General features: G+C 43.5%; 1 protein-coding gene across 1 annotated transcript; it reads right to left on the bottom strand.

Moving 5' to 3' along the window:
• Positions 1-1,532: 1,532 nt before the first annotated feature.
• TMIE (transmembrane inner ear) lies at positions 1,533-24,918 on the bottom strand. Its single transcript, XM_050890949.1, has 4 exons — positions 24,844-24,918; positions 24,161-24,278; positions 6,302-6,451; positions 1,533-1,858 (listed from the first exon to the last, which is right to left on the bottom strand). Exons 1-4 carry the CDS (start codon positions 24,916-24,918, stop codon positions 1,533-1,535), a joined length of 669 nt encoding a protein of 222 aa, XP_050746906.1.
• Positions 24,919-26,706: the final 1,788 nt, after the last annotated feature.

The raw sequence follows: 26,706 nt of genomic DNA, 5'->3' as shown, positions 1-26,706 counted from the left end.
TGTCACTGTTCATGCTCTTAGTAAATATTTCTGTGGTTGTGAACATCTTTCCCATCCTTGCTCCTCGAGTCTTACGCCACCCCTTCAGTAGCTCTGGTGCTTTGGGGGCCTTCTCTGAGCTGACTGACCTCATTAAGACAGCAGAACATGCTCTTCATTTTGCTGGGTTCATTTTCTACCAGGATGGGTTGGGTAGGACGGGAGAGAGGGGAAAGGAGAGGTGGGACAAATGAGAAATGTCTTTGCAGTGACAGATCAGCTCTCTGTCTGTGTTGAAACCACAGGGTGAATAGAAAGCAGTTGGAATAATATAAATCTAACTTATGGGGCCTGAGCTGAATAAACTGCTGGAGATAACTCCCTCCTTGCCCCATGGAGTAGACAAAGCCATGCCAGCGTATATACTCGGAGATGGTGTATCCAGCAGAGACAACAGGTAGAGCTTTAGTCATCACAATAGCTTGTAAACTATCCCCCATTAGCTTTTTAGCTAAATCCCCCATGGCTGTTAATCTTAAGGCATAAATTGCTGAGATATTTACAAAATACACTAGGCGAAAAGCTGCTCCTGATAAAACTACTTTTCAAAATTTTCCAGGAGGTGAGAGAAATAGCAGCCACATAAAAGTGTAGCAAAATCCCTGGTTTCAAAATTGCTCAGGGAGAGAGCAAAGACACGAATGCATTCAGCCCTGCTCCCCTGAGACCCTGAGTTTCTGCTGCAACATGCTGAGCTTCTTCACATCGCCTTCGTCCCAGTGCGCTCTTGTCATCTGCTGCCTTTCCGAAGGGATGATGAACTGAGGACAGCTACTGCCTACAGCAGCACAGATGCAGTCTGCTTTTTTTATTCTGTGCACATCCTCCTACAGCTTCATTTATATGTCTTTCAACAGAAAAGACAAAAAGGTGGATAAATCTTCTGGGAGATATGCAGTTCTTTGTATTTCCTTCAGCAGTCCAGAGAAAGATGCATCTGAGAAGGAAGGAAAGCTTTCTCCCATGTGTCCAAGCCACCTCTCAGAAACCACATGAGCTATGACTTAGCTCTGTTCTTTGGGGTTTAGCATCCAGAATTTTCTTAATCCCTAAAATTACCCACATAAAAATCCTATTTAGGAGGAGGTGAGCGCTAGTAAATATTTATCAAAATCCTTAAGGTCCTCAAGAACAAATTTTAAATGAATTATGTCCTCCCATTAGTTTAGACCTTCATCTCTGTGCATTTCCATGCTTATCCAAAGTCCTGATTCTCACTCCAGGATGCAGTTTGATTCCAGTTGTTGTTATCATGTATCTCTGCACAATGCATTTTATTTACAAGATACTGTCTAGCCAAATGGCCAGGTTTTCCTTTGGTGGACAAAAAAACCAGTCACTTGGTCTTCAAAGGGTAATAAAACCATGCATCCAGTGGCACTCAACAGCCTGAGTATACAGAAACAGCATGTCCTATCTGCTCCCAGTGCTCTACCCACAGCAATTTGACAGTGCCCTCCCCGAAAGACTGCCAGCACTGTCTTTTAGCAAGGTCACTTCTTCTTTGCTGGGGCTTTGGCATTCCCACCAGCCTTGCCATTAGTTTTAGTGCCTCCTCCTGATTTTACTGCTTCACCTTCTTTTTCACCTTTCTTCCCAGCCCCTTGTTTCTTCTCAGTAGTGTCCTTTCCCCCCTTTTCTCCCTTTTCTCCTTCTTTCTTTTTGGCCCCATCCTTCCCTTCTTTCTTGGATCCTTCTTTCTGGTCCTTTTCACCATCCTTCTTCTTGGAGCCTTTGGATCCGTCTTTCTTACCCTGAGCCTTGTCCACTTTTCCAGATACAGTGGGAACTTCTTCTTTTTTTTCTTCTGCAACCTGAGCTGTATGCAAGGATGGAAAAAGAAAACAGGACAGCAGTTAACTCGGGTTGACACTAGCCAGGAAGAGGGCAAAACTCCTGCTCCCTGCTGGCAAATCTTGGACAAAGGGAAAATACTTCTACTGGGGCTTTGTCCATACAGCTGTTTTGCTCACTGACTAGCAGCATTTTGTGTCTTTGTTTTGAGAAGATAGACTAATGGGATAAAGCAGAACTGGTAATTTCAAGAGCTGAGTTGTGGATCTATTGGAGGAAATGACTCCTGTTGGTAGGAACTGATCCATGAACATTATAAGCACAGTCCATAAGCATGCCCCAATAATGACATTCAATGTGGATTTGTCTCCTTCCACAAGAAGGAACAGAAACATCTCTCATGCAATTCAGTACAGACGTGTCTTGGGTTTGGTTTTTTTTTTGGTTGGTTGGCTTTTCTAATTCTTTGTGTATGGGGTACGTCTCCTGCAGCTGAGAGTGGATGGTAGAGATTCTGCTGGGGATCATTGCTTTCAGAGACAGACAAGCAGAAGATGACTTGCCCAGCACAAAACTACAAAGTAGGCTTAGCTTATGTCCTGTCCACATCCAGTCACCATGGGACTGGCTTCCTACCTGTACCACTGTAATTAACGGCAGCAACATACCATGGGCATATAGCAATTAACTCTAGTGCATAGTTAGCCCTGTTTTGGTATGTTTTAACAAGCCATATTAGTTATCGGAAGCTTATAATATCTTTACTTATGGAAAACTTTTACTTAGGAGTATCTTGGATTCAGTGTCCCCATTTCAGGTGAGAAGACTCCAAGTATCACACTGGCTCTGCAGACTTTAAATATTCTGACAAAGGATTTGGTAGCAGAAAACTTTTCCTCAACTTTCTTATTTTTCTTCTACTAGAAGTGGTTCATTTTCTCAAAAGTATTTCTGAAGTAAGAGCTTGATGCACTGAACTCTCATCTCAAGCAGCAACCTGACACTTAAACACAGATCATATTTCATATATCTCTTACGGAAAGTTTTTCCTTTGCTCAAGACCAGCAGAGTATAAAGTTTTGCAAAAACAAGTGAAAATGCATTAAGTTTTCCATGACCTCTTTCTCTGAAAATCCCCAATATAGGACTCAGATATGTAAACAGAGAACCACGTTAACACAACTTAATAATTAAAATCAGCCAAGATGTAGCAATGACCTGGGAGTGACCTGGGCAAATGGAGGTCACTGTTTAGCTTTCTTCAGCTGGCACCTAGGCTAAGTCAAATTATTTCACGTTTGTCACAGGCTAAGGAAAGATGACAGTGAACTGGCTTAGGAGGTTATTTGGTATGGGCCTGTGGTGAGACGTCTCAACACTTACCTGGAGCCATTGGACTGCAATCTTTTTAAGTAGCCCCAAATCTCCCATTGCTATGGATGTCTGTAGTGTCACTTTCAAATTGCAGCAATGTATTACAGTTGTGAATGAAACCTGAATTTGTTACATTTACTTAAAGTATCCCTTCAGCGTGCACATGAAAATAAAATATCATCCTCTGACCTTGGGAACTGGCAATTCATTTGGACATACAAATGGGAGTAGAACAATACAGACTCTTTCTTACAACCACAGGGGAAATCCTGACTTCTCATATAAAAAAAAGGAGAGGGAAGAATAAAAAAAAAAAACCACAACATTGTCTGCTTCCTGCACAAATATGGTAGGAACCAGGTGAACTCCCAAAAATGTCAGCTGGAGCAGCCTCAGACCAGAATACTTGAAGATCTCCCAGGCCATGAACCCATACAGTACATCTCCACCCAGAGCAAAGGCCAAGTCCTGCTTGTACTTCTCCCACAGACTGGGAGACAGAGCACAAATAAATCAATTTATATATAACATTTTACACACTGAACCCTAAAGTCCATTTTATTTATGTCCAGTAAAAGGGCTTGCCATATATGACACTCAAAAAAGGTGCATGGAGAGCCATTTGGCAGTTAGAATATTCCATCATAGTAAATGTGAAGTAGGGTAAAATAATGCCAAGAAATGAGAGCATTTAAGCATTGTAATATATTCATGATTAATAGCATTTGACACTTACAGAAATCTTTAAAGCATTTAATGGCCACTCAGTAATTAAAATCACTCAAGTCATCTCTCTGGCCTTGACTGGGTCTACCAGGGGTTGTCACAGTTTAAGTATATAAATAGTCGACAAATACATACATTATATTTCATGACTGCATAAATCAAGGTGGGTTGCCAAATGTCAGCGGGGCAGAGCATCACACTCTGTACAGACGAAAATAACCGCACAGAGATTAAGCCCAAAGGTTTGCATACTTTCTATTGCAAAGTCTAAATCATGTAGTGAAACTTTTTTGGGGACAGGATGCATGCTAATCTCAGAAGGAGGGCAAACCGGTGGGTTTGATCACACGTAGCTTTTGCATCCAACAGTTTCGGCGCTGACAGCTGAGTCCGTCCTTTTGGGTCCCCAAGGCTGGAGGCATACAGGCATTTTTAAGGCACAATTTACCTCTTCCACTTTAGCACCTCCTCTACTGTGAAAGGAATCACATCCTTTTTATTTTCCACCGTGGATAAAGGGATAAAGTCTAGATGATGCTGATGCAGACTTCTCCATAGATGTGGATAATGTACTTGTGGATAGATGACTCCCACCCCAGTACCCATTCCTTCAGGGCAACTTGGGCAGATTTATATCTGCCTAGTCCCAGAGGACTAGGAGCTTCAGAGAACACGTACTCACGAGCCACTACCAGATATCAGCAGCCACCCAGCAACATGTTATCCACCAGCCTCCTACCCTGCAGCACGCCAAGACCATAATTCTGGGATTCTCAAAGGTCAAAGGGTGATCAACTACTCAACTTATACATTTAACTGGATAAAAGTTTAGGTAGTCTTTATGGTGCAGCTGACTTCCCATAAATTGCTTTCTTGTGGTAATTTATTCATCAGTTCATGCTGCAATAATTTACCGTGGTCTGATTAAATCTACACCAAAATAGCCAGCCTTTGGGTGGAGTACATGTACATGTTTGTGGGAGGTAAAGGCTGTTTACAGGAGATCAAAATATATTAGCATTCTGGGGTGAAACGGCCATTCCGCTGCCCAAATACCCTTTCTGTCTCTTCTGGATATTCTCATCCTTAATTTATTGATTTTCCAGAAGTAATAGCTAGGCAGGAAGAGGATGCAGCAGCAGATGAGTGAATTTGGCTTTCTGCTGTCTACAGGCATGATCCTTCACACCCTCTGGGATCTACTGATAGCTGGTCCTTACAGAGTCAGAATTTGGTCTTTTGGGCAGGAAATCGAAGGATACAATACTAAGCACTTCCATGTGTGATTGCTCATACGTGTAAGAGTGCATTAACTAGACCTTTGGATGACATTTGACTTTAAAGTAGGTTAAGAGAATTTAACTGTATGGACAAGGGCTTATTCATGCCAAGTGGGTTCAGCTCCAGAGAGTGGTCTGGCCATCCTCAGTTTATAGTATAAGTATAGTCAGATGTCTGAACACCTCTGAAATACTGAGGTATGTGCAAGTTCCTACTGTTAAGGACTTAGTTCTGTATTTTGCTGGTGTGGGACTAAATTTCTACAATTGTGTTATCTGCCTCTTTCACCAGTTTCATGGACTGAAGCATCACATTTTAAGTTAAGGAAACTTCCAGTTTCTATGAAGCTATAGATCACAGGGCTTGCAGAGACACAGGAAAGAGAAAAAAAGTTCATAAAAAGGTATTGAGAAAACAGAGGTCAAATGCAGAAAGGGAACTGAGAAGCAGAGAGTCCAAGGTATGACGGACGTCATCAGAAAAGAGAAGCCATAGACAGACAGACAGGAAGGCAGTCCCCTAATTTCCTTGCAGGGCCATTTCATCTTCTTCTTTCACCACAGGCAGGGAGTTGAGAGGTCTGGACTGGACATGACCAGAGAGAGTTAGGAGAGTTTCAGTAGAGCCTAGGGTACAGAATCAGGAAAGATGAGTGAGAGCAGCGGAGACCAGTGACAGAAATGCTCTTGGCCATCCAGATAGGGCAAGCCATTTATGGGTACTGTGAAATTCTAACAACTCTTTTTCTTCCTACTGACATCCCCCAACCCAGGAATTAGCCCTTAAAATGAATCCGACTCTCTGGAAATTTTAAACATGAACTTCAAAGGAATGACCCTGACTTGTACCAATGGAGAAACTGTCCCTTTCATCTAAATTACCGTGCCCGCTGCCACAAATGCTGCAGGTTTAGTGCTTGTGAATGGGAGGGGTTTACCAAGTCATGACAGTATCTTAATGTGGTTGTGCCCAAGGAGCCACACTGATTTACCCTAAGGGAGGACCTAGCCCTTTGCATTCATGCATACAGAAAGCAACCCCAAAAGAAGGGATGGGTCTCATGTGTAGGTGTGGGCATGGGAAGTACCTCCAGGGATCTCTGTCAGCTCGTTGAGCGGTGGCACAGTCTCCAGTTTGTCTGCATATGTCTTGGCTGCTTGCCGTTGAGCATATCGTGCCTCAATCTCTTTCTTTGTCCGGGGAATCCGGCACTTGAAGATACAGCACAGCGTGATAACTGGGAAAGGAGAGAGGGAAGCAAGAGCATTCAGTTTAGTGAGCAGATCTCTGTCTAGTACAGGCTGGCCCATTTCCAGTGGGGAGACAGCTGGAAGAAAAATTAATTTCAGAAGAGTTTCTTCCAGTGGGAACCTGTAGCCGTTTACATCAGTGGAAGTACCTGCCTGAGGCATATGGTCACACAGTCTAAAGCAATTGAGTTACCCAAAAATAAAGAATTACCATGCTTCAGGTGAGCTGTGGTAAAGGACTGAGCATGTCCTTCCCACCAAAACCAATGTAAACCATCACCTCAAACCATATATGCCACTGGTGTTTCTGAGCATCAGAGCATCAACAAATTAAATTCATTATCTCTTTGGAAATGACAGCAGCAATCAAGATGTATTGTCACCCTTCAACAGTGTGTTATGGCTAGAGGTTCGTGACAACACATCTTAGCCATTCATTTTTGTGGTAGGTAGATGCTGGGGCTGAGGACCTCCAGCTGAAGAAAGCAATGAGGAGTTTGGCATGGAAATGCTGTAAGCCCTCCAAAATAGATCCAGAACAGGAGCTCAATATATGCCTTAATTGACTGTCATCCAAATCCATTTAGGGCAGGCCAAGAACCCAGATCTCCTAAATCCCCCCATCATGCGCTTGCTATTCCATCATTCTTCTTTCCATGAGCTAGGCTTCTTTACATGCCTTAAGGATGCAGACGACGCTTTCACTCCTAGTAAGATATATTTTCCCTTCATGCTTAAACCTATACACTATTTCAGAATTTCCATCTGCAAATCTAATCATGATTCAGATAATTCATTGTAATGAAATCACTATTGGTTGGTTTCCTAGACTAGGAATTCACAGGCTTGAACAGATCATTGGTTCATCCATGCACCACTTCTGACAACAACAAAGCAGCAACCTCAGGGAAAAGATCAGTGAAACTCAGAAACAGGTAATCATAAAATTAGTTGGCCCACAGGTCATAAACACATGTCAAGAAGCATGAGATCTCATAGTCTCTATGAACTTTTGAGTTGTTACTTTTTTGTGGGCATCTTTAAATAAGTTCGAGGGATTCTTCTATTCTAAATAAAAGCTCAACTTTCCAACCTACTAAAGTTCTTAACCTCATTTATATACCTTATGGAAATGGGTTCTGCAGGCAGGAAGAGACTTGTGCTTGGAAAGATATTGTGTGATCAGTGTTACATGCTCTGTCTCTTATTTTAACTGGAGTTCCCCCATGCCATATCAACGTTATGAGAAAGGAGCAAGCATCCAACTTTCTGTACACTTCAAAAGTCAGGTAATCTCCTCTGGCTTTGTATCACCATAAGCAATGTATTAGACCTTTGAGACTAATCCAAGGGAATGAGAGAAATAATCTGTGTGTTTGGTTCCAAGTGTGAGCATTTCTCATTCACCAGGAGTAAAACCATTTTGCACACAGCCTTCACAACACAGGCGCACAGACCATTTGCTGGTGTAAATTTTACTTTCTAAAAGTTTGTCCTGTACCTGTCCAGCCTCTCCTAAGTACAGAGGGATCATGTTAACCAGGAACAAGCTCTGCATGACCTCTCCATACCACAAAAGAGAAAAGGAAAGTAGTAAAACACCTTTCTCAGTGTTTTGAGGTTGGTGTAAAGTTACCAAGCAAAGTGTAGTGACTCCTCTATCCCTTTGCTTAATTTTGCTGCCAAAAATATCACTCCTGTTAAACAGTTTGCTGTGGAGGTGCTGTAGTGGGATCACACTCAGGGCCACCTAAATGTCACAACAGGACAAGACACCTGAAGCTGAAGTCAATTGCCTAAAACAACATGAAATTGTAATAACCTGTAATTGGGGAAGCAATCAAGATATTTTTATCCTTGCTCTTCCATGAGGGCCACCAACAAGCTGAGGGTAATTGAGCTTTTGTTCGTCTTAAAAAAGGAAAGCGAGGTACTCATATGGTGTTATTGGCAGCACAACATTGCTAGCTTGCAAGTGGGTAACGTACTGCATCTGGAAAGCACACAGTTGGGTCTGCCCGGGTGGTCAGGGGCAGGATTTCACTGTGCACCTCCCCACAGAGCCTGCTACAGCTATGTCGCAACCAATGGATGGCACAGACCTTTTCAGGCTAGCAGACAAAAAAATACCCAGTGGCTGGGCAAAGACTCAAGGCAAGGTCAGAGTAGACATAAGTATGCATTTTTAAAAGTGATAGCAAGCAGGAAAACAATTTACTGGGGGGAATGGGATATGTGCTTTTTCTTTAACCACTTTTAAATCAAGATCTATTGTTTTCCTAAAAGCACTCTGGAATTCAGCTAAGCCAGGAAATCCTCTACTCACATCTGAGAAAAATTTGCCAGGGAATTTAGCACCATGTTTCCTGGAGACTGATAAACGATGAGACTGTCAGCTTTCAAGTAAAGCACAAAGAGATTGGTCAATGCCCTTGAAAATCAAGGCCAAAATGTCTGCCAATATCACAGTAGCTGGCTTAGCCCTGCAGGAAGGAGTAGAGGTTGTTCTATATCTCACAGCTCTACTTCTTTTCAATTACTAAGGACAAAAATGGTAGTTGTTACATGACAGTCATGAGCTGGGCTCTCTGTTTAACTTTCTAATGGAGATGAAGTGTTACACTGAGGTACGGGGGACTTATGTTGTCTTGGGATGTGAAAGGATTCATAACCAGCCACCGGAGCAAGGGGCGTGTGTGAAAATAATACAGTACTATTCCTATCTCCATCCCCCTTGCAAGCTGTGCTTAGTGTGAGGTTCAAGCCATGCAGGGGGCTAAGTATTGGACTGAATACCATTATCTTTTTAAAAGAATAGGCCAGTGAATAAGATTTTGGTACAGGAGCTTTAGGACACTGAAACTGATGCCAGGAATGATCATTTAATTGCTAGTGGGAAGTTATTGCCTATTCGGTATCTTTGCTTTTCCCTCCAGGTCAGACACAGGAGATAGAGTGGGTGGAATTCATCTCCTCTGGTTGATGTGTCCCAAAGCTAGAGATTATGGTCTCAGACAGTCACTCCAGGCTCCCTTTATCACTGATGGAGAGAAAGAAGCATCTCTACAGGGTGATTAATCTCATCTTAAGACAAAAATTTAAGGTACGCCAAATAAATCATTCTCTGCAGCTGCCTTTCTCCCCATTAACTACAAAAAAAGTCTGGAATTACCAGTCTGACACACGACCATGGAAGAGCTGTGACCCCATGGAGTGAAAGCCAGAGGCTGGACAATGTGCCCTAGGGCTTCCCAAATGACACCAGAGATCCACATTTAGGCGTGTGAACTGTTCCCTCAGTTACAAGAGGTGAATCTCTTCTAACTACTTTGGAAGTTAAGAGTGAAATGTTTGTTGCATATCAGAAGTTTGGAGCTATCTTAGCGTCATTTCTGTTGTGCCTGGTAGATATTTTATGTTTTTCTCCTGCTTCAAACCGGTGAGATTGTATTTGCTCCACTGATAATTTATCCATCAAGTGAACCAGAAAGCAATGTAACCTGTAATGTTTCCTGGGTCTTTGTTGATGCCAAGGTTAACATAATTTTCCACTGGAAGAGCAGAGATTTTTTTGTTCTGAAGACAACCTGGGAAACTGAACATGCCTGTAAGGGTCCTGAGAACATCCTCACCACCATTACACTTTCTGGGGCTTGGCTGCCGGGGTTCAGGGCCAGATGAGAAGTAGTGCAGCTGGTGGCCTTCAAAGGAGGAGTTAGAAGAAGCCTCAGTGGAAGCTCCCTTTTCTTCGCTTGGAGTGACTCTTAAGCCAATGCTCTCGTGCTGGTCCCCGACGGAGGTCCGCTGCAGGGGATGTTATAGCTGTGCCCATGCCTGGTCATGTGTCCCATTGACCCAAACCCTGACCCATGGGCATGACTTTCTGGCTTCACCTCAGACCTGTTCCATCACTACTGACTTGGCTGCGTGCTTCAGCTGTCACGTGAAGATGGTTGGTAATGGGGACTGCTGTGTAAAAATACCCATTCCTATAAGATAACAGATCAAGAATTGGACTGTACTCTCTTCCATGAGAGTTAAACATCAAAGCAATACTCTTACAAAAGTTTAGTATGTGACGGGGTATCAGTTGAGCACGTTAACTGCTAGGCCCATGTTCTCAGGGTAGAGAATTACAACATAAAAATACCCAACACTAAAAACTCCATGAGGGTTATACGTACAATGAAAGTAGCTTAAACTAAAAATTTTTGTTTGGGATATGAATATGTGCAGGAATACTAATTGCAACTCAGTTGAATAGTGATAACTTGATCACTTTTGATTCTGGGTCACAGAATGAAGTATTTGGGGGACCAATTATCTTGGATTAATCTGAGAATTTGTTATTATGATTTTCTTCTGGCAGGCAGATGACCTGACTTCAAGGCTTGAATGTCTGTTTTGTACTAAACGTTCACCAATTTTCTTGTTCCCCAGGTGAATTCTTTAATCACACTGCTATCAAGCAATATTTATTCCCTTTTTTTCATGCTGTGGTCTCCTTTTCCTTTCCAGGATTTCAGCTTTCACTTTAATTCTCGAGAAGGCTTCCAAAATGCAGCCTGAATAAACTATTGCCTGTCTGATGCTACGGTGAGCTTAAAGCAATCTCCATAAGATGTATCGGTGCCCCATTAGCACCATGGAAGGTCCATGAAATATTCACCATCAAGGCTTGGAATGGTGACATTATTCATGGTTTCTCTGTTATCAAACTACATAAAGCAGAAGAAGAAACATCCTGTGCAACAAAATGTAGTGGAGTCATTTTCAATTCTCTCATTTTCTCAGCTTTTCTGTATTAATAATATATGTGTCTTGGTTTCGGCTGGGACAGAGTTAACTCTCTTCTTAGTAGCTGGTACAGTGCTGTGGTTTGGATTTAGTGTGAGAATGATGTTGATAACACGCTGATGGTTTAGTTGTTGCTAAGTAGCGCTTATCTTAAGCCAAGGACTTTTCAGTTTCCCATGCTCTGCCAGCAAGCAGGTGTGCAAGGAGCTGGGAGGGAGCACAACCAGGACAGCTGACCCGAACTAGCCGAAGGGATATTCCATACCATAGAACGACATGCCCAGTATAGAAACTGGGGGGAGTTGGCCAGGAGGGGCGGATCGCGGCTCAGGAACTAACTGGGCATCGGTCAGTGGGTCGTGAGCAATTGCATTGTGCATCACTGTTTTTTTTTTCTCCCCCCCTTCCTTTTTTTGTTATATTCCTTTTCATTACTATTATTATTATTATATTTCATTATTACTATTGTTAGTATTATATTTTACTTTAGTTATTAAACTGTTCTTCTCTCAACCCACGAGTTTTACTTTTTTTTTTCCCTTTCCTCCTCCTCACCCCACTGGGAGGGGGAAGGGAAGCAGCTGCGTGGTGCTGAGTTGCTGACTGGGGTTAAACCACGACAATATGGCCTTGTGATACTGGGATAACAAGGATCTTCCGTGAATGGCACAATTAAAATACAGGCTTTTTCTTTTTCAATAACGTGCTGTGGATTGCTTTGCTGTTTGGCTTCTAAAAATCATTTTCTCACCTTTTTTTTTTTTTTCTCTTTCAGTTACCTGACACACACAGTTGAATTCAGCCACCTATTCTGAAGGAACATTTCTGTTTTAATTTAAAAAGTCAGGTCTGATCCTGCATATGGTGTTCTCTTTCCACACTGAAGATTCAAGCTGACAACATATCAAATCATTTTTCATTGTTTCAGCCAGGCTGATCATGTGAAATGTAATTTTTCAAGAATGAAACAAATACTTGGTCGTCCTTTATGAAATGGGTATTTTAAAGGAGTCAACTTTTTGCTGTCTATGATGACAAAAGAGGTATTGTACGTGATATATTTTCATTCTTCAGCATATACTAAAAAACCTTGACTTGGAAAATAATGAAGAACTCTGAGACTTGTTCCTTTCTGGATTTTTAGCATGTTTTCATTATTTTTACAGGGGGCAATGTCTTCCTAATATTCATATCCAATACTACTCAGGTTGGAGGAGCTGAGAAATGGCCCCAAAAAACTCTCATCTGAAGTACAGTAACAGAGCAAATGTTAAACACATAATTTCCGCCATAAACAATTAGATGCTTGTGACTAAATAATGGCTGTGTGTTTGCTCCCACTGGCTTAAACTAAAATAATTTGTTTCGTAATTGAAGCAAGCTAATAATTTGTTTCGTAATTGAAGCAAGCTAAGAGCATATGCAAAAGACCGTGAAAGGAGCTCTGTTGGCTTAAACTAAATATCCATGTGGCCAAGCTACCCTGTTCATGGTCTCTTTTTTATTTTCACTTAAGTGAATTTAGCTCATCAACAGTAACACAGTTGCTTCTAGTTTAGCTGGGCAGTAAATTAAAAAAAAAAAAAAAAAAGAAAAAGGAAAGAAACAACTGGGTTCTCCTAGGAGCTGGGAAAGATGTAAATGAAATATCTTCTCCAGAGACTGCTTAGTGTGATATTTCAGCGGAGCTATGATTGAGTACTGAACAGTTTTATAAATTGAATGGAAATTGGCTGCAATACACAGTAGGTTTGTTCCCTTTGAAGCTGAAAAAATACAGTCTGCCAACGAAGCATTTAATTAACATTTAGCAAAGTAGCCTGTGCTGCTCTGAGTTAATTAGGCAGCCACTTCATTGTTAATAATGTAAGCAATTAATGCAGATGTATTCAATGGCAAGTTAACTGCAGCACTTGTGTTTAAATGCTCTTTGAGAAGCCTGGATTGTTGCTTACTATATGACTACAATGATGCTTTAAGGAAAGAGCTAGCATATTTTGGCTGTTCAAGCTACTCACGACAGTGTTAATAACCGGCTAATTGTGATAATGCAATGACCAGTAAGGGCTACTAAACTCTTAAGAAAATTAGTTAGTGCTTGGGTGGCTGCTTGTAGGACTGGTCCGCCCTGAGTGCTCAGATGCTGAGATGCTGCTGATGATGATGCCTGGACCACCTCATTTAAAGATGCCGCTGCTGCTACTAGAGCTATTGCTGAGATACTAGTGCCTCAGAAGAGGTCCCTGAGCTGGGCTCCAGAAGAAGGAGGCTTTCCCTCTAAGGGGTTTGCAATTATCTACACGGCATGGAACTGCATCCTGGCTGTGGCTCAGGCTAGGGATCAGGTTGTGGCAATGGGGACCCAGGATCTGCTTTCTCCTGGAAAACAGAGAGACATAGATGGTAAAAATGTCAGATTTAAAGTCCAGGTTGGAGGTTAATTGGATGCCCTCTCAAGATCCTTCTCAGTCCTGTATTTTATCCCACTCTATGGCTGTTCTTTCAATGGAAATCTACTACTTGGATTAATGTACTAATTTCCTAGAAAGCAAAAATAGGAGCCAAAGAATGAAGAGATCTAGATTGTAGTCCCAATAGTTGTGCCAATATGACTTCAAGCAAAACATGTTTTAAAATATGTCTACCTTGGTAAAACGCCCTGAGGATATGCTGAAAGAACTGCTGGAAGGGGTCAGGGCCGCTCCAGTATTTGCTCAGCCATCAAGCTTAACTATGCCTCTACACGTGATATTATCCTGGTGTCTGGAAATGAGGGTCTGTCCACACCATTAGATCACATCGTCTGACCTCTCTGCACATCACAGGTTATTATGTTTAGTTACTGCCTGAGTGAAATAACTTGTGTTGGATCGAATCCCACCTCACTGCAGGGAGAGCTGTTAAAGGGTGGAGAGTGTGGCAATGTTTAATCACCCTCCCTGCCACATTTATTTCTCAGATTCTCATTTGAATTGACCTGGTTTTAATTTCCAGACTCTGCTCTCGTCTCTATCTACTAGACTAAAAAGATCTTTAATACTTCTTTTTATCTTTTCTTTCTGAAGTCCTTCAGTGCTGCAATCAAGTGGCCTTTTGATCTTCTTTCCAACGAGCTAAACAAAGTGCATCCAGTGAGACTCTTGTTTGAAGACCTTTCTCCAGGCATCGAACAGAGGTGAGGATTTTTGGCCTTTTTTTTTTCTGCATGCCTTTGTTTTTTCAGCATTTGTTTTCATATATAGGCACAAGCATCTCACCAGGACAGCATACAGAGGTCAAAAAACCTTCCTACCTCTCACTAACCCATGCTAATACATTCAAATAACTCTGTACTGCAGCATTACCCTGAACTGCTTTGTTTAACTGCTTGCTTTGCTCTGATAACAGTTACTGAATTTTACTAATTATCATTCAATCACTGAATGTTTGTTTATTCTGTAGATGAGGTCTAGCTATGTTCCTTTATCCCAACCATAGATCCTTGCTTCTGCCTGCATTCACTGCATTTTGTTTGAATGGATTCAGCTAACTCCCCGCATGGCTCCTTCCACCTCTTTTTATTTTTTTTTTTATTCTCCTGTCTACTGGCAAGGAGGACAGCTTTAACAGCAGCCACTTTGTATTTATTCTGAGCTCACCAGTGAAAAATATGGGTTAGGGTTGAACCTCTCATCAGAACAAATGTTTCCTTAGGAAATTTTGGTCTGAGCAAAGTTAGATTTCTGGGCTAGGATATGTTGTGTGGGACAAAAAGAAGCAGGTAGTCACTGAGAGCTCACTGAAACATGCCTGTAGATCCAGACAGGGTATCCAGGGCACTTGAGGACACAGGTCATCTCATCCTTAGGTAGACATCTAAAGCAAACAGATTAATTATTCCCACTTATTCTCTCACCTGGTCACCTGGGATGCCTACCCTGAAGGCATCTCTAGATAGGTGAGATGAATCATAGTGACAAAGTCCATATTAGATGTTTTGGCTGGCAATCTGAGCTATTAATTAACACGAGCCCTAATTTAAAAAAGCTCCTGATTGGTTATGCTTTCTGTCTCTTTCTTGAGGTCTTTTATGCCTGGTGCAATAGCTCCTAAGGCTAAGGTGGAGCTCTGTAACCTTCTTTCCCCACCATCCCATCTTAAAGGCTGGGAGCAGGAGTGGGATTTACCTTCCCAGGGGGTGAGAGGTTTGGGACTGAGCCTTCTCTATTGCCTCCATGCAAGGAGAGGAGCTGTCACAAGGAGGAGCCAACACTGCAGCTGTGCGAGGCAAGATCTAAGGACGAGTGTTCCTTAACAAGGAGAAATACCTCTTGTCGGGCATTTGTACAAAAAATAGTCAATAAGCTGGGCCTGTCTTTTCTGTGAAACTAGAGCTAGCAACAAAACCCAGGATCCCAACACTGTCGTGGTTTAAGCCCAGTCAGCAACTCAGCACCAGGCAGCCACTTCCTCCTTCCCCCTCCCAGTGGGGTGAGGAGGAGGAAAGAGGGGAAAAAAAAAGTAAAACTCGTGGGTTGAGAGAAGAACAGTTTAATAACTAAAGTAAAATATAATACTAACAATAGTAATAATGAAATATAATAATAATAATAGTAATGAAAAGGAATATAACAAAAAAGGAGGGGGAGGAAGGGAAAAAAAAAAAAAACAAAAAAACCCCACCAGTGATGCACAATGCAATTGCTCACCGCCCGCTGACGGATGCCCAGTTAGTTCCCGAGCCGCGATCTGCACCGCCCGGCCAACTCCCCCCAGTTTCTATACTGGGCATGACGTTCCATGGTATGGAATATCCCTTTGGCTAGTTCAGGTCAGCTGCCCCGGCTCTGCTCCCTCCCAGCTTCTTGCACACCTGCTTGCTGGCAGAGCATGGGAAACTGAAAAGTCCTTGGCTTAAGATAAGCGCTACTTAGCAACAACTAAAACATCAGCGTGTTATCAACATTATTCTCACACTAAATCCAAAACACAGCACTGTACCAGCTAGTAAAAAGAAAGTTAACTCTGTCCCAGCCGAAACCAGGACAAACACCCACAGCTAATCTTGTGATTTGGGAAGATCAAAACCAGACTTGGATCTAATCTGTGCAGCTTAGTCCTGTTTACCCCCAAACCTCATGTAGTCCTATGGATACACACAGATTTCAATTCATAATTCATCGCAAGCAACATATGGCTGCTACCTGCACTCATTTACACCAGCTGAGAAGCAGGGATATGGGCTGTTATTTACCCTGCCCTGGGAATCTGCAAAATCCCTGTTGTTCGGTGTTAGTTGGATTTTGTGTGAGGTGGTGGCTTGTGCCTGTTCTCGGCACTGCGTGGAGAAAATGCACTGGGGCAGGGTCATGCATGAAATTGCACATGAAGGACAAATAGGAATTAAAATTATGACGGTCTATTGAAATAACAATAGTAGTAATAAATCAGAACATGAAGAGTTAAGCAAGTGGGTTTGCCCAGGAAGGCTGCAAATCTGACTTTCACTTTCAGATCCATGAAGCCGTACACAAGTGATATTTGCTTGTCCTGCACAGATCTCAAGCACACTCATGCACTGTGCCATACAACAAAGCGGCCTCTCCTCACAGTCCCCATCTCTGACGCCAGAGTCCACCTGTGCACTCCATCACCCCTTGAGCATGAATGGTCACTGAGTGGCAGGGAAGATGAAGAAGTAGATTAGGCTTCCAGCTGGTGGGAACACCCAGACAGAGGAGCTGGTTTGGAGCTCCACCATGGTCCAACACCCCAGTTCTTCCCCTTGCAGGCTCCAGACACACCGCCCTCTATGTGACCTGATAGCTGTCACATTTAAGAGAAGCCAGGCTCAGGCAATGGCATCTCCAATGCTTTTTAGCTGATAGGGACCACAACAACTAATTTTGTAGTAGCCATGTGTTTGTCTGTGTGTGAGCATGCACAACAATGGAAGTTTAAGATAACATTATAGTACAAAACAAGAATACCGTAAGTTATTTGTTATCAAAATAATCAAGAAGAAAGAATATTTACTTGTTATTAATTGGGGTACTTAAAAAATAGTCCTTCCTTTTTAAAAGACTCTGAACTTTCTCTTAAGCGCCCCATTTTGTGCTCAGCTTGAGCTACATATGCTGGTGCCAATAAGTTTGGGGGCTTGGGCTATTTTGTAGGCACACAAGTGCAGAACAGCTCTAAAACAGACGGAAATGTCTCACGTGTGATAAGAGGTTTCTATGTGAGAACATGGGCTGGGGGCAAAAGAGGGGCTCAACCTATTGTCCTCATGTAAGAGCCTTTCCTTGCCCCAAGTGATGTCCTCTGTGATAGAGGACAGTACTCCCCCCCATTGCATCCTTCTCTGCATGTATTATTCTGTGCACCCTGATGAGTGTTTCTCATATGCTGGGCTGCTGGCGATGCAGTGTTTGAAGATACACGGCTAAAGCCTCTGTCAGAAAGCACCACGTGAAGCATCCCTGAGCCAGTCTAAATTATCCGTGCCTCACTGGAAATTCTGCAAATTAATAGAAACATCTGGGTAGTTTTGCCATCCAAAAAGTAATGGTTATTTAATGGTGTAAATCTTTTGCCTGACATTTATACTTCAACACCCACAGCAAGTTGGTAAATAAAACCTCTAACACTTCAAATTAAACTGTGCTCGGTTAATTGCATTCAAGATGTTTAATAGCTTTGTTGGTGCTCATTAAATAATACTTGATCCCTGGGAACACGTTTGTTGAGTGTGAGCCTCCCTCCCTTGTACTCTCACATTATTTTACACTCCTTTTGAACGTTTGACAGGTTCAAAGGAAAGACTCCCAGTTTACGCAGGCAGATAAGCAAAAGCTTTGCATTCGTGACTCCCAAGCATCCCTCCTGATGACAGACCTGCTTCTGCAAGCTTTCATGTCTGTGGTTATACGTCAGGAGAAAAATTACTGGTGCTCGTGTCTGGGGCTACATGTTACTATTTGACTGGCATAGGTGAGAATGGGAAAGCATCTCTGGTAGGTCTTGCACAAGGACATAAAGATAGGGAAAAAGAGATCAGAACCGAGCCTCCTACTTTTGCATTCAGCTTCTGCTTTAGCCCACTACTTTGTCACTCGTCATCCAGGTAAGCCCTACTTCCCAGTAGTACTAGACCTGTTGTGGACTACAGGTAAGGATGTGCAGTGAGCAAACCTCTTTCCATGGCCCTAGAACTGTTCTGGTGCCACTAAAACACCAGCACCCAATGAATTAAAGGTCCACCACTCATGGACACAAGGTGATCTAAAGTCCACCACCAGCTTAGGTACCTCAGGAGTTCCTTGGCATGATAATTAGGTATCATTCAAAGCCAAATTGGTCTTCAGTTTGAGTTGAGCACAAGGCATGGGCTCCTGCCTGGAACACGGCAGTGGGATGCAGTAACAGCTCTGCTGCAACCCCACCCCACGTGGGAACCTGCTGCTACAGTTCCATCCTACCTTCTCCCTCACTTTCTCTGTTCAAGAGAGTACAGATTCAAAAGAAGATGATAAGGAAAGGGGTCTCTCCCTGCCTGTGGTACCTGAAATACATCTGGTTGACACTGTACGTCAAACTGGCATGATACAGAAGAAGGAGGAGTCTGGGCAGGAGCTGAGAGGCACTGCTTCCTCTTCACAGCACTGTCCGTACTCCCATCACCCTCTTCATGCCCTCTCCCTTCTATTCTACACTTCACTCCAGAGGGATATGCAGCAGGGATGTCAAGCCATTTTGCCCTGCATCCAGACCCAGCAGATGCATTGCCTCTGCAGAAATCAGTGGGGCATTACTCAAAGAGGTGCTGCCTGCATCCTCCCTGGTGGGCTGCTGTCAACAGACCTGGGGCTGTACATAAACAAGGAAACCAGCAGACCTTGAAACCAAAGTAATATCCAGAGTGGAAAATAAACAGCCCACAGGGCTGCTTAAAAATGTTGATGGTGGTTGTGATGCCAAAGAAAAGGGTGAGTCAATGGAGAGCACACTGGGCAAGCCTTGGGCCAGCTGCCGGCTTTCCCCGGTATGGAGCAGGACCACTCCCTCCTTGACCACAGCACTGCAGTTTGCAAAGGGTAATACTTCAGGTGCAAAGTCCTCAGTCTTTGTGGATGAAACAGGCTGTGCAAGATTCCAAGATTATGACTCAATCCCATCCTATCACGGCGATAGTGTTGGGCCTCAGTTCCCTATTTACAGCTTTCACAGGACCAAAAAAAAAAAAAAAAAAAAAGGCAAGACCAAGAAACCAGATAGCATAGCAGTGCTCTTGAGTGAATCAAATCCTCCCGACAGCTAATCTCGTCTTAGTTGTCTGTTTTTGTCTCATCAAAGTCTCTCCAAGAAAGAGAGAGACAGGTACAACCCTTGTCTCTGCTCCTGCCTGCAAGTGGCCTCTTTTCTTATCAACCAGCACTCAGAGAAGCAATCCAGAGCAGCTGAATTATGCCAGTGCTGAGAGGCAGCCCTGATAAGGATTTCAAGGCACACTGTCAGGATACTCGCCAGCCTAATGGCCTGCCTTGCTCTACCTGATTCAAATATCCAAAAGGGAAGGTTTCCTTTAACCAAGGACAAAATGACTGAGCTAAAATCTTGGGGCAGAGGAGCAACAGTGAGTTGACCTGCTGTGTGCGGTACCTGAGAAACTTTCTTTTTCCTCCCTTTCTTTACAGATTTTTCCCTGTAGAGTTTGTGTTTCCTTTAAAAATGAGCTCTTGTGCCTTCTCCAGTTGTAGCAAAAAGATTTGACGTTCCTGGTATTTTAGTAGATGAATAAGAATTGTGTAATGATACACACATCCATGAGAGTCATGCCTCCAGCATCACCTGAATGATGCTCTGCATGTGCTACTAAGTTATATTTTCTACTGTGGGCTGGTTTACTCCCAAAGTTTTGTTTCTCTCATGACATATCCTATCACAGAGCAGAAACAAAAGAAAAAGATAGAGATGGATGGGTCTGATAGAGAAATGCTTTCATATGGCATCTGAGAAAGTTGGATGTCATTTGCTGCAGGAGAGACAGAAAAGCCTTCTGCTAACAGGTGTGCAAACATTTCATCTCTTCTGGTCTCTGCTGGGTAGAGCTAGGAGTTGCCCGCTTTGGTTTGTAACCTGCCCCAAAACCTTTTTATGAGTTAGAAGATCTCCCCAGAGACCTTTTGTCCATTTCAGTGGTGTGTGTTGCCATATAAGATGCCTTTATCTAGGGTTTTTAAATTTTTTTTTTCATTAAATAAGGAAATGTAAGTTTTGGATTTGGCCATTTTTTCTGCCTTTTATTATGTGATGATGCCATCTTGTGGAAGTTGCTAAGAGCATGAGTTGGAAACCACACCTAGATCACATCGATATTTGCAAGCCCTGTCACTCAGCAGGAGCAGGTTTGTGGGGTGGAAGAGCGTGGAGGATCTGCCATCCACACTCGGTGTATTTCAGGTGGGGTACTCTAGTTTGGTCTTGTGGCTGCCCTTAGCAATTATCATGCATATCTGGGGCCACCCCTTTCTGGAGCAACCATCTTCTGTTTCCATTTCAACTGAAAGGAATCCAGTTCAAGGGCTCCACAGTCACCCACAGTGAAGTAGCTAGGGGCTTTAACTTTAAAAGCATCTCAATTCCTCTCCTCATCTTCATTTACTCCTCACCTGAATTCACATGACAAAGTAGACACACCCTTAAAGCCTTGATAACCAGGTGAGATGGGAAGCTAATGCAGGCCCTGAAAAGGATGCTCTTCTGTCTCCTAGTGCAGGGGGTTAGGGCTGTCAGAGGGTTGAGCTACCCTCTTGCTCTAACTGGGAAGGTGCTCCTGGAACCAGGGAAAGGAAGCCATATTAAAGCTCTTCTCCAGCTCTTGTCCCATTAGAAAAGTACAACACTGCCTAGTTTTCTGGAGTGATACCAAGGCAGCCTCCAAGAGCTCACTCACAGAAAAACCTGTGTCTGCTCCTGAGAGTTACAGCTTTGCTGGTAAAGCTGGGGAACCATCAATGCTTTGGGGATCGCAAAGCAAAGGAGGAGGACGATGTTGCTGGAGCAAGATACGAGAAATTGGTGAGAACTGACTGTATGATTCAGTTATTCTAATGTCATTAAGTTTGAATCTGCCTTGTTTTGACTTGGATCACAGACTTGGTTGATAGTTGCTGTCTTCACCAAATACTTACTGTTTTCATACAGCTGACTGAGCTGGTACAGTTGCTTTCAAATCTCCTCTGCTCATTGAAAGAAAGCTTCTTCAAACAAAAAGGCTGTAACAGAGCAGTAGAGCCATAAACTGACTCCATTACATGTTGTGATGCACTGAATCTATTTATCACTCTGAGACTCAGCAAGCCCAAACCCTGTGATCTCCTAGCAAATACTTTCCTACTCCTCCAGTAATATATATCTGTAGCAGGCTGACATAATGGCCTGATTTTGTTGAACTACTTGTGTGTGTTAGCGGGAACTCAAACCTTAAAGCAGATGTTACTTTATTGAATTGCACATAACCTATTTGTTTGCTTGTCTAAACACAGATCCTTAAACATATTTTAGTTTCTCATAATTCACTGCTTTCAGCACTTTCAATAACTAGGCTGTAACTTTCTTTATATGTTGTTTTCTAGAATACATTTCATTTCTAGGCTGTCACTTGATGAGTAAATTTTCACGGCTGTTTGCTTCTTGCTACTGATGTTTTTAGGTAACCAAAAAAACCTTAGTTTCTTTCTGCAAGCAGTGCACCATCTGATGTGTTGCTTTGCCAGCATGGCAGCCTTCCCATGCTTCTAACCGTAAATAACCTGGTATTGCCAGAGCCAATTTCTAATGAACAACAAAACAATCATCAGGCCTACTGGGGCAAAAATTTCTTTACAATTTGATGCCCCTGAGCCAAGGAAAACAAGCTAAATAATCCCCTTCACCAGTCTACTTGCATTCTAAAGCTCCTGCTGTTAATTTTGATGCCTATTTTGCATGGTGTATGGAGTCACTAGGTTAAATACTTGGCCATGTTTACTTTGCTCTGTGGAGTTTCTTGTGATTGTTTGCAAAGGGTGTTGCGGCATGTGATGAATTAGCATAAGCTTCATTGATTGAGAGGAGGCAAGTTGCAGGAGTAGTTATCCCTCAGACTTTGGGTGTAGGGTGTGGTGTTTGCCCAGAAAGGGCAATGAGGGGAAAAGAAAACACAGGAAAATGCTTGTACTTGCTTTGAAAATGTGAATGTCTGGTTTAAAGAGAGCTTGGGAACATAACAGGAAGGCTATCAGGGAAGGACGATACAGGCTACCTACAGCAGCCAAAGAGGTGGCTGTGGCAACAAGAAGTGACTTGATTCCCCCAATATCAGCCGAGACAACACCACACGGACTGCTGTGCTCTTTGATTAGATTAGGGCTACGTCTAGATGGGGTTTAGCAGCAAACTGAAAAGTAACAGGGAGTACTAGGAATCAGTTGTCTGCAATACCATGTTTTTAGAGCTGGCCTAGCAGACCCACGTGCTAAACAACGGCTGCTTCTAGGTCAGGGTTGGCATTGGATGTGGTGGTTCCACACCAGGAGCTTGCATGTGGCCACTCTGTTTTGGAGAGTGCTCGTCACTTCTGGGGAATGAGAGCAGAAGCGATGCAGAAAGCTAAGGCGCTCAAGACCTTCCTTCAGTCACTTTAAAATGCTTCATTGTTCCCCTTATGAAATTAATTTTAACAAGTAATTAGGGCCACAAGCCAGAATGAGAAGAAGACGGTAAAAAATGCCTAGAAGATTTAGATGTATCTAAATATGGCTGGATGATGTCCTTCCTGAAGTGGGTAAGGATTTGAGGTGATCTCCGAGTTGATGGGGTTTACCTTCAGGGACTGGTGACAGGCTCTGTGCCTCTGCTCACCTGTCCCTAACAGGAAAAAGAGGAGGTTCAAGGGAATTGTAGATGAGTCAGTGTAACTTCGTTTGCTGGAAGAAATGAATTAGTTGTACACTTTGCAAAAATCTAGAGAGTAACAAGAAGATGGGAAAGAAACGGATTTCTCATGTTTGACTCATACCAAACTGATCTATTTTTTTGTATGAAGTTATAGTTGGCTCAAGGAGAGAGCAGAAGATCCTTCCTTTGAATTTTCACAGGGCTGATAGTGTCCTAAGTGATATTCTCACGAGGAAGCTCATGCTAGTAGTTTGCAATGCACAGTGAAGCTGGCTTACACTCTTCCCAGAGAGTGAGCTGCAAGGGGATGAAGCTGGATGAAGACACTCAGGTGGGGAATCGGCCATACCCAGATAGATCCTCAAAGTGTGCTGGGAGAGTGTCTGATCCCATCCCACTGCAGTCACCAGGTCTGAGCCAGTGGCTTCCTAGTGCCTGGGTCCAAAAAAAGGAGGGTTTTAAGTCTTGAAAGCCCTGCTAAAATCGAGTTGAAAGTCTTGGCACCCGGAATAGGAGTTAGGGACCTTGATACCAGATCTAGCTGTGACTGCAGACCTCTTGAGGCTTCTTATTGCAGCATGTGGGACAGCACCACAGGAGATCACATATAGTTTGTACGGTTGTGCAACAGGGCAGGACCATGGCTATAACATACATTTGGGCTTGAATGTGGTACTGTAGCTGAACACAGTCCCAGCTGTGGCACAGCCCTACAGTATCTCTTCTCTGGGATGCCACCGGCTAGGACCTGTTGATCAGTATGTCACAAGATAAAGCCATGGTGGCCCATCTGTGGTTCCTTCACAGACCCCACCTGCCTCTCCCTGCTGCAAAACCCCCTCAGTGTGTAGCCCTGTGATGCCAGAGACCAAAGAGCCTCAGCCTGCAACCTCCATGGCCATCTGGTCTGTAGTCCTCCAGGAACAAGTCCTACTTGGGGTGGTGCTGTGGTTGGTGCAAGGCAGAGAATTACAACTTACTGACTGCCAGGACAAAGATGGCAAAGATACCAATCACCTGCCAGAGGCGCAGCCCCCAGATCACCACCGTTTCCGAAGTGACAGGGTCCGGTTTCTTTTTTGGGGGTTCTGTGGTGGCCTGGGAAAGAGGGAGAAAAAAAAAAAAAAAAAGAAATGTGGTTTAAGACTTGCAAGGGTCCCTAAAACAGTCAGAAAGATGCCAATAACACAGGAGATGGTAGACCCCAGTTTATTGGCTCCCCAACAATTTGGAAATCTTTGAGGATAGCGACTTCAGTAAAGAGCTTCTATCTAAAACTTTTGCCATTTTGAAATTTATCTGAAGTGTTGCCAATTTTCACGATTACAAAGCAAATCTTTTTGCTGTTGTTTCTTAAAGTCCCAGCTTTTTCTAAAGAGTCTGTTTCCTGGGATCAGGAGGATATTTCTTATATTTTGCATTCCTATCTTTAAAAGATGTTTCTAATACTCAGCTGCGAAGTACAACATGGCTTTTTTTCTTTTTTGAAAAGACTTCTCCACAGGTTGCATTGCAGTGGTATCTGCTCTGCTAGGGCTAGATGAGAAGGGAAGGAGGAAAAAAAGCTAAATGTCGAGAGCCAGCTGCTCCCTAAAAATGGGGAGCTGAGGGGGACAACACAAACAGCAGGGAAGGGGTCTTCACCAGCAAGACCCCATCCCACCATCCCCGAACAAGGTGAGCAGGGCAAGCCCACGGCAGCAGCCAGGGTGAGCGGAGAGCCCAGGTCACCAGACATGTCCATAGTGATGGAACACGTTCAAGGGTCAGCGAGACCATGGCCAGGCACAGGGCAAACACTAGAGCCTTGGCATAAAGCAGCTCCCACTGGAAGGGCGTCAACCCTTGTTGCACTATCTCGGAGTTGGCCCCAGCAGCCCAGCCTCCAGGAGGTGGATGCTCTGGGTGCCTGGAGAGTAATTTCTGCCTTTCTCCTGAACCCTGGAGAAACAGTGCAAGAAGAACTGCTAGATCAAATAGGACAGAAGTTATTGTGTGTGACACAGCAGTCAATGCTGACCTTTGAGTTTGGTTGTTTCTTTCTATTTTTCTCTTCATGCTATATTGTATGACCAGCCAGGAGAATGAGGTAGCTGTTTCCCTGGCTCAGACTGACATTTTGGTGCTGAAAGATGTTGAGTCTGTTCCCCTTCTTGGTGCATGTTCCCTTCCTGACCCCACACCGGTTCCTTTTTCTCTGCTCAGACTTCACAGGGCCTGTGAGGAGGGCTAGGGCATGGTGCACACTTGGTTCCCACCTTCTTTAACTGCATAGTAACTGCCACAGCCTACAGCTACCCCACTGCCTGAAGGAGCAGTGCAGGAAGGGACCAGCTAACTTCTCTGCTCTGCATCGGCCTCACTAGAGCTGCTGTAGAGGATTTGTCTGTTGAGCAGAGATAGCCCTGGCCAAGCCTGGCTCACCTGCCCTGCAGGCAGGGCTGGCTCTGGGTCTGCTACAAGAAAAGATGTGAATCTTGTCTCCAGTTGTCTTGCTGTGGACCTCCTCCAGGCATGTACCTCTCTGTGGGCTCGTTTCCAAGCTCTGAACATCTGCACTCTGATGTTGCCTTAACCCCCCTTTCTAGACAGGGAATGCTCCTCTGGGGGAGAGGAGGACTCAGAAACTTGAGTTATCTGCAGTTCTGTGGTGTTGTTTCATAGCTCCTTGGGGGTAAGATTCAGCCTCTTAAATACAGGCATCTAGTCTTGTCTGAGATGTTGTGGAGTACCCTTCATCTGCCCACTCGGCAGGGCACAGGTCACAGCAGTGGCCTCATCACCCGTAGGTATGAGACAAAATTGGGAAGTCTCATATTTACACCTTTCACTGTCTGCCTCGTTGTATGAGCACCCAGTGCCTTGGTTTCCCAACTGGCAGCAGAGGAACATTGCTGTTTCCCTACTTTTGCTTTGAGATATTTTGAAGGGAAATGCCATTTGGATTCGATACAGGGACAGATACTGGGGCTTATTTATAAGTTCAGAAAGGACACTTGATTTAAAACCTATTATCACTGGGGAATGAGGAGTTGAAGGACCCTTGAAAGGCAGCACGATGTGTGGGCCCCAATGCCCACACAGCATATTCTCTAGTTGCCAAAACAGCAAAGCTGAATTAGATGGCTATTTGAGTTGCATTTAAGTACTGGGGATTCAATCATGTTGCTTTAACTCTGTAAAGTTAATATCAGAAAGCACAGATGTCAGATTTTGTGAAATGCAAGGAAAAATGGTTCAAAACAAGTCATTCTGGCCTAGAGGCTCCAGTTCTGTAGCCAGAGCTCTGATTCTCACAGCTCCAGCAGTATGAGAGATTCAGAGCAGAAAGCAGAATATACTGTAGGGAGATTAAACAACACAGACAGCATCAAGGAGTTGAGATTAAAGCTTAGACCAGGGATCCTATTGCTTTTTTTAGGTATATAAATAACAGTAATGAACAAACAGCTGTTTGCAATGAAGAATTCAGGTAACCTGTATTTGCTGAGAGCCCTTGCGTTACTTGAGAACACGTTAAATGTGT

Source organism: Gymnogyps californianus, chromosome 2 (assembly GCF_018139145.2).
Source record: "Gymnogyps californianus isolate 813 chromosome 2, ASM1813914v2, whole genome shotgun sequence".
Classification (NCBI taxonomy): domain Eukaryota; kingdom Metazoa; phylum Chordata; class Aves; order Accipitriformes; family Cathartidae; genus Gymnogyps; species Gymnogyps californianus.
This window is presented reverse-complemented; position numbering and strand designations above follow the sequence as displayed.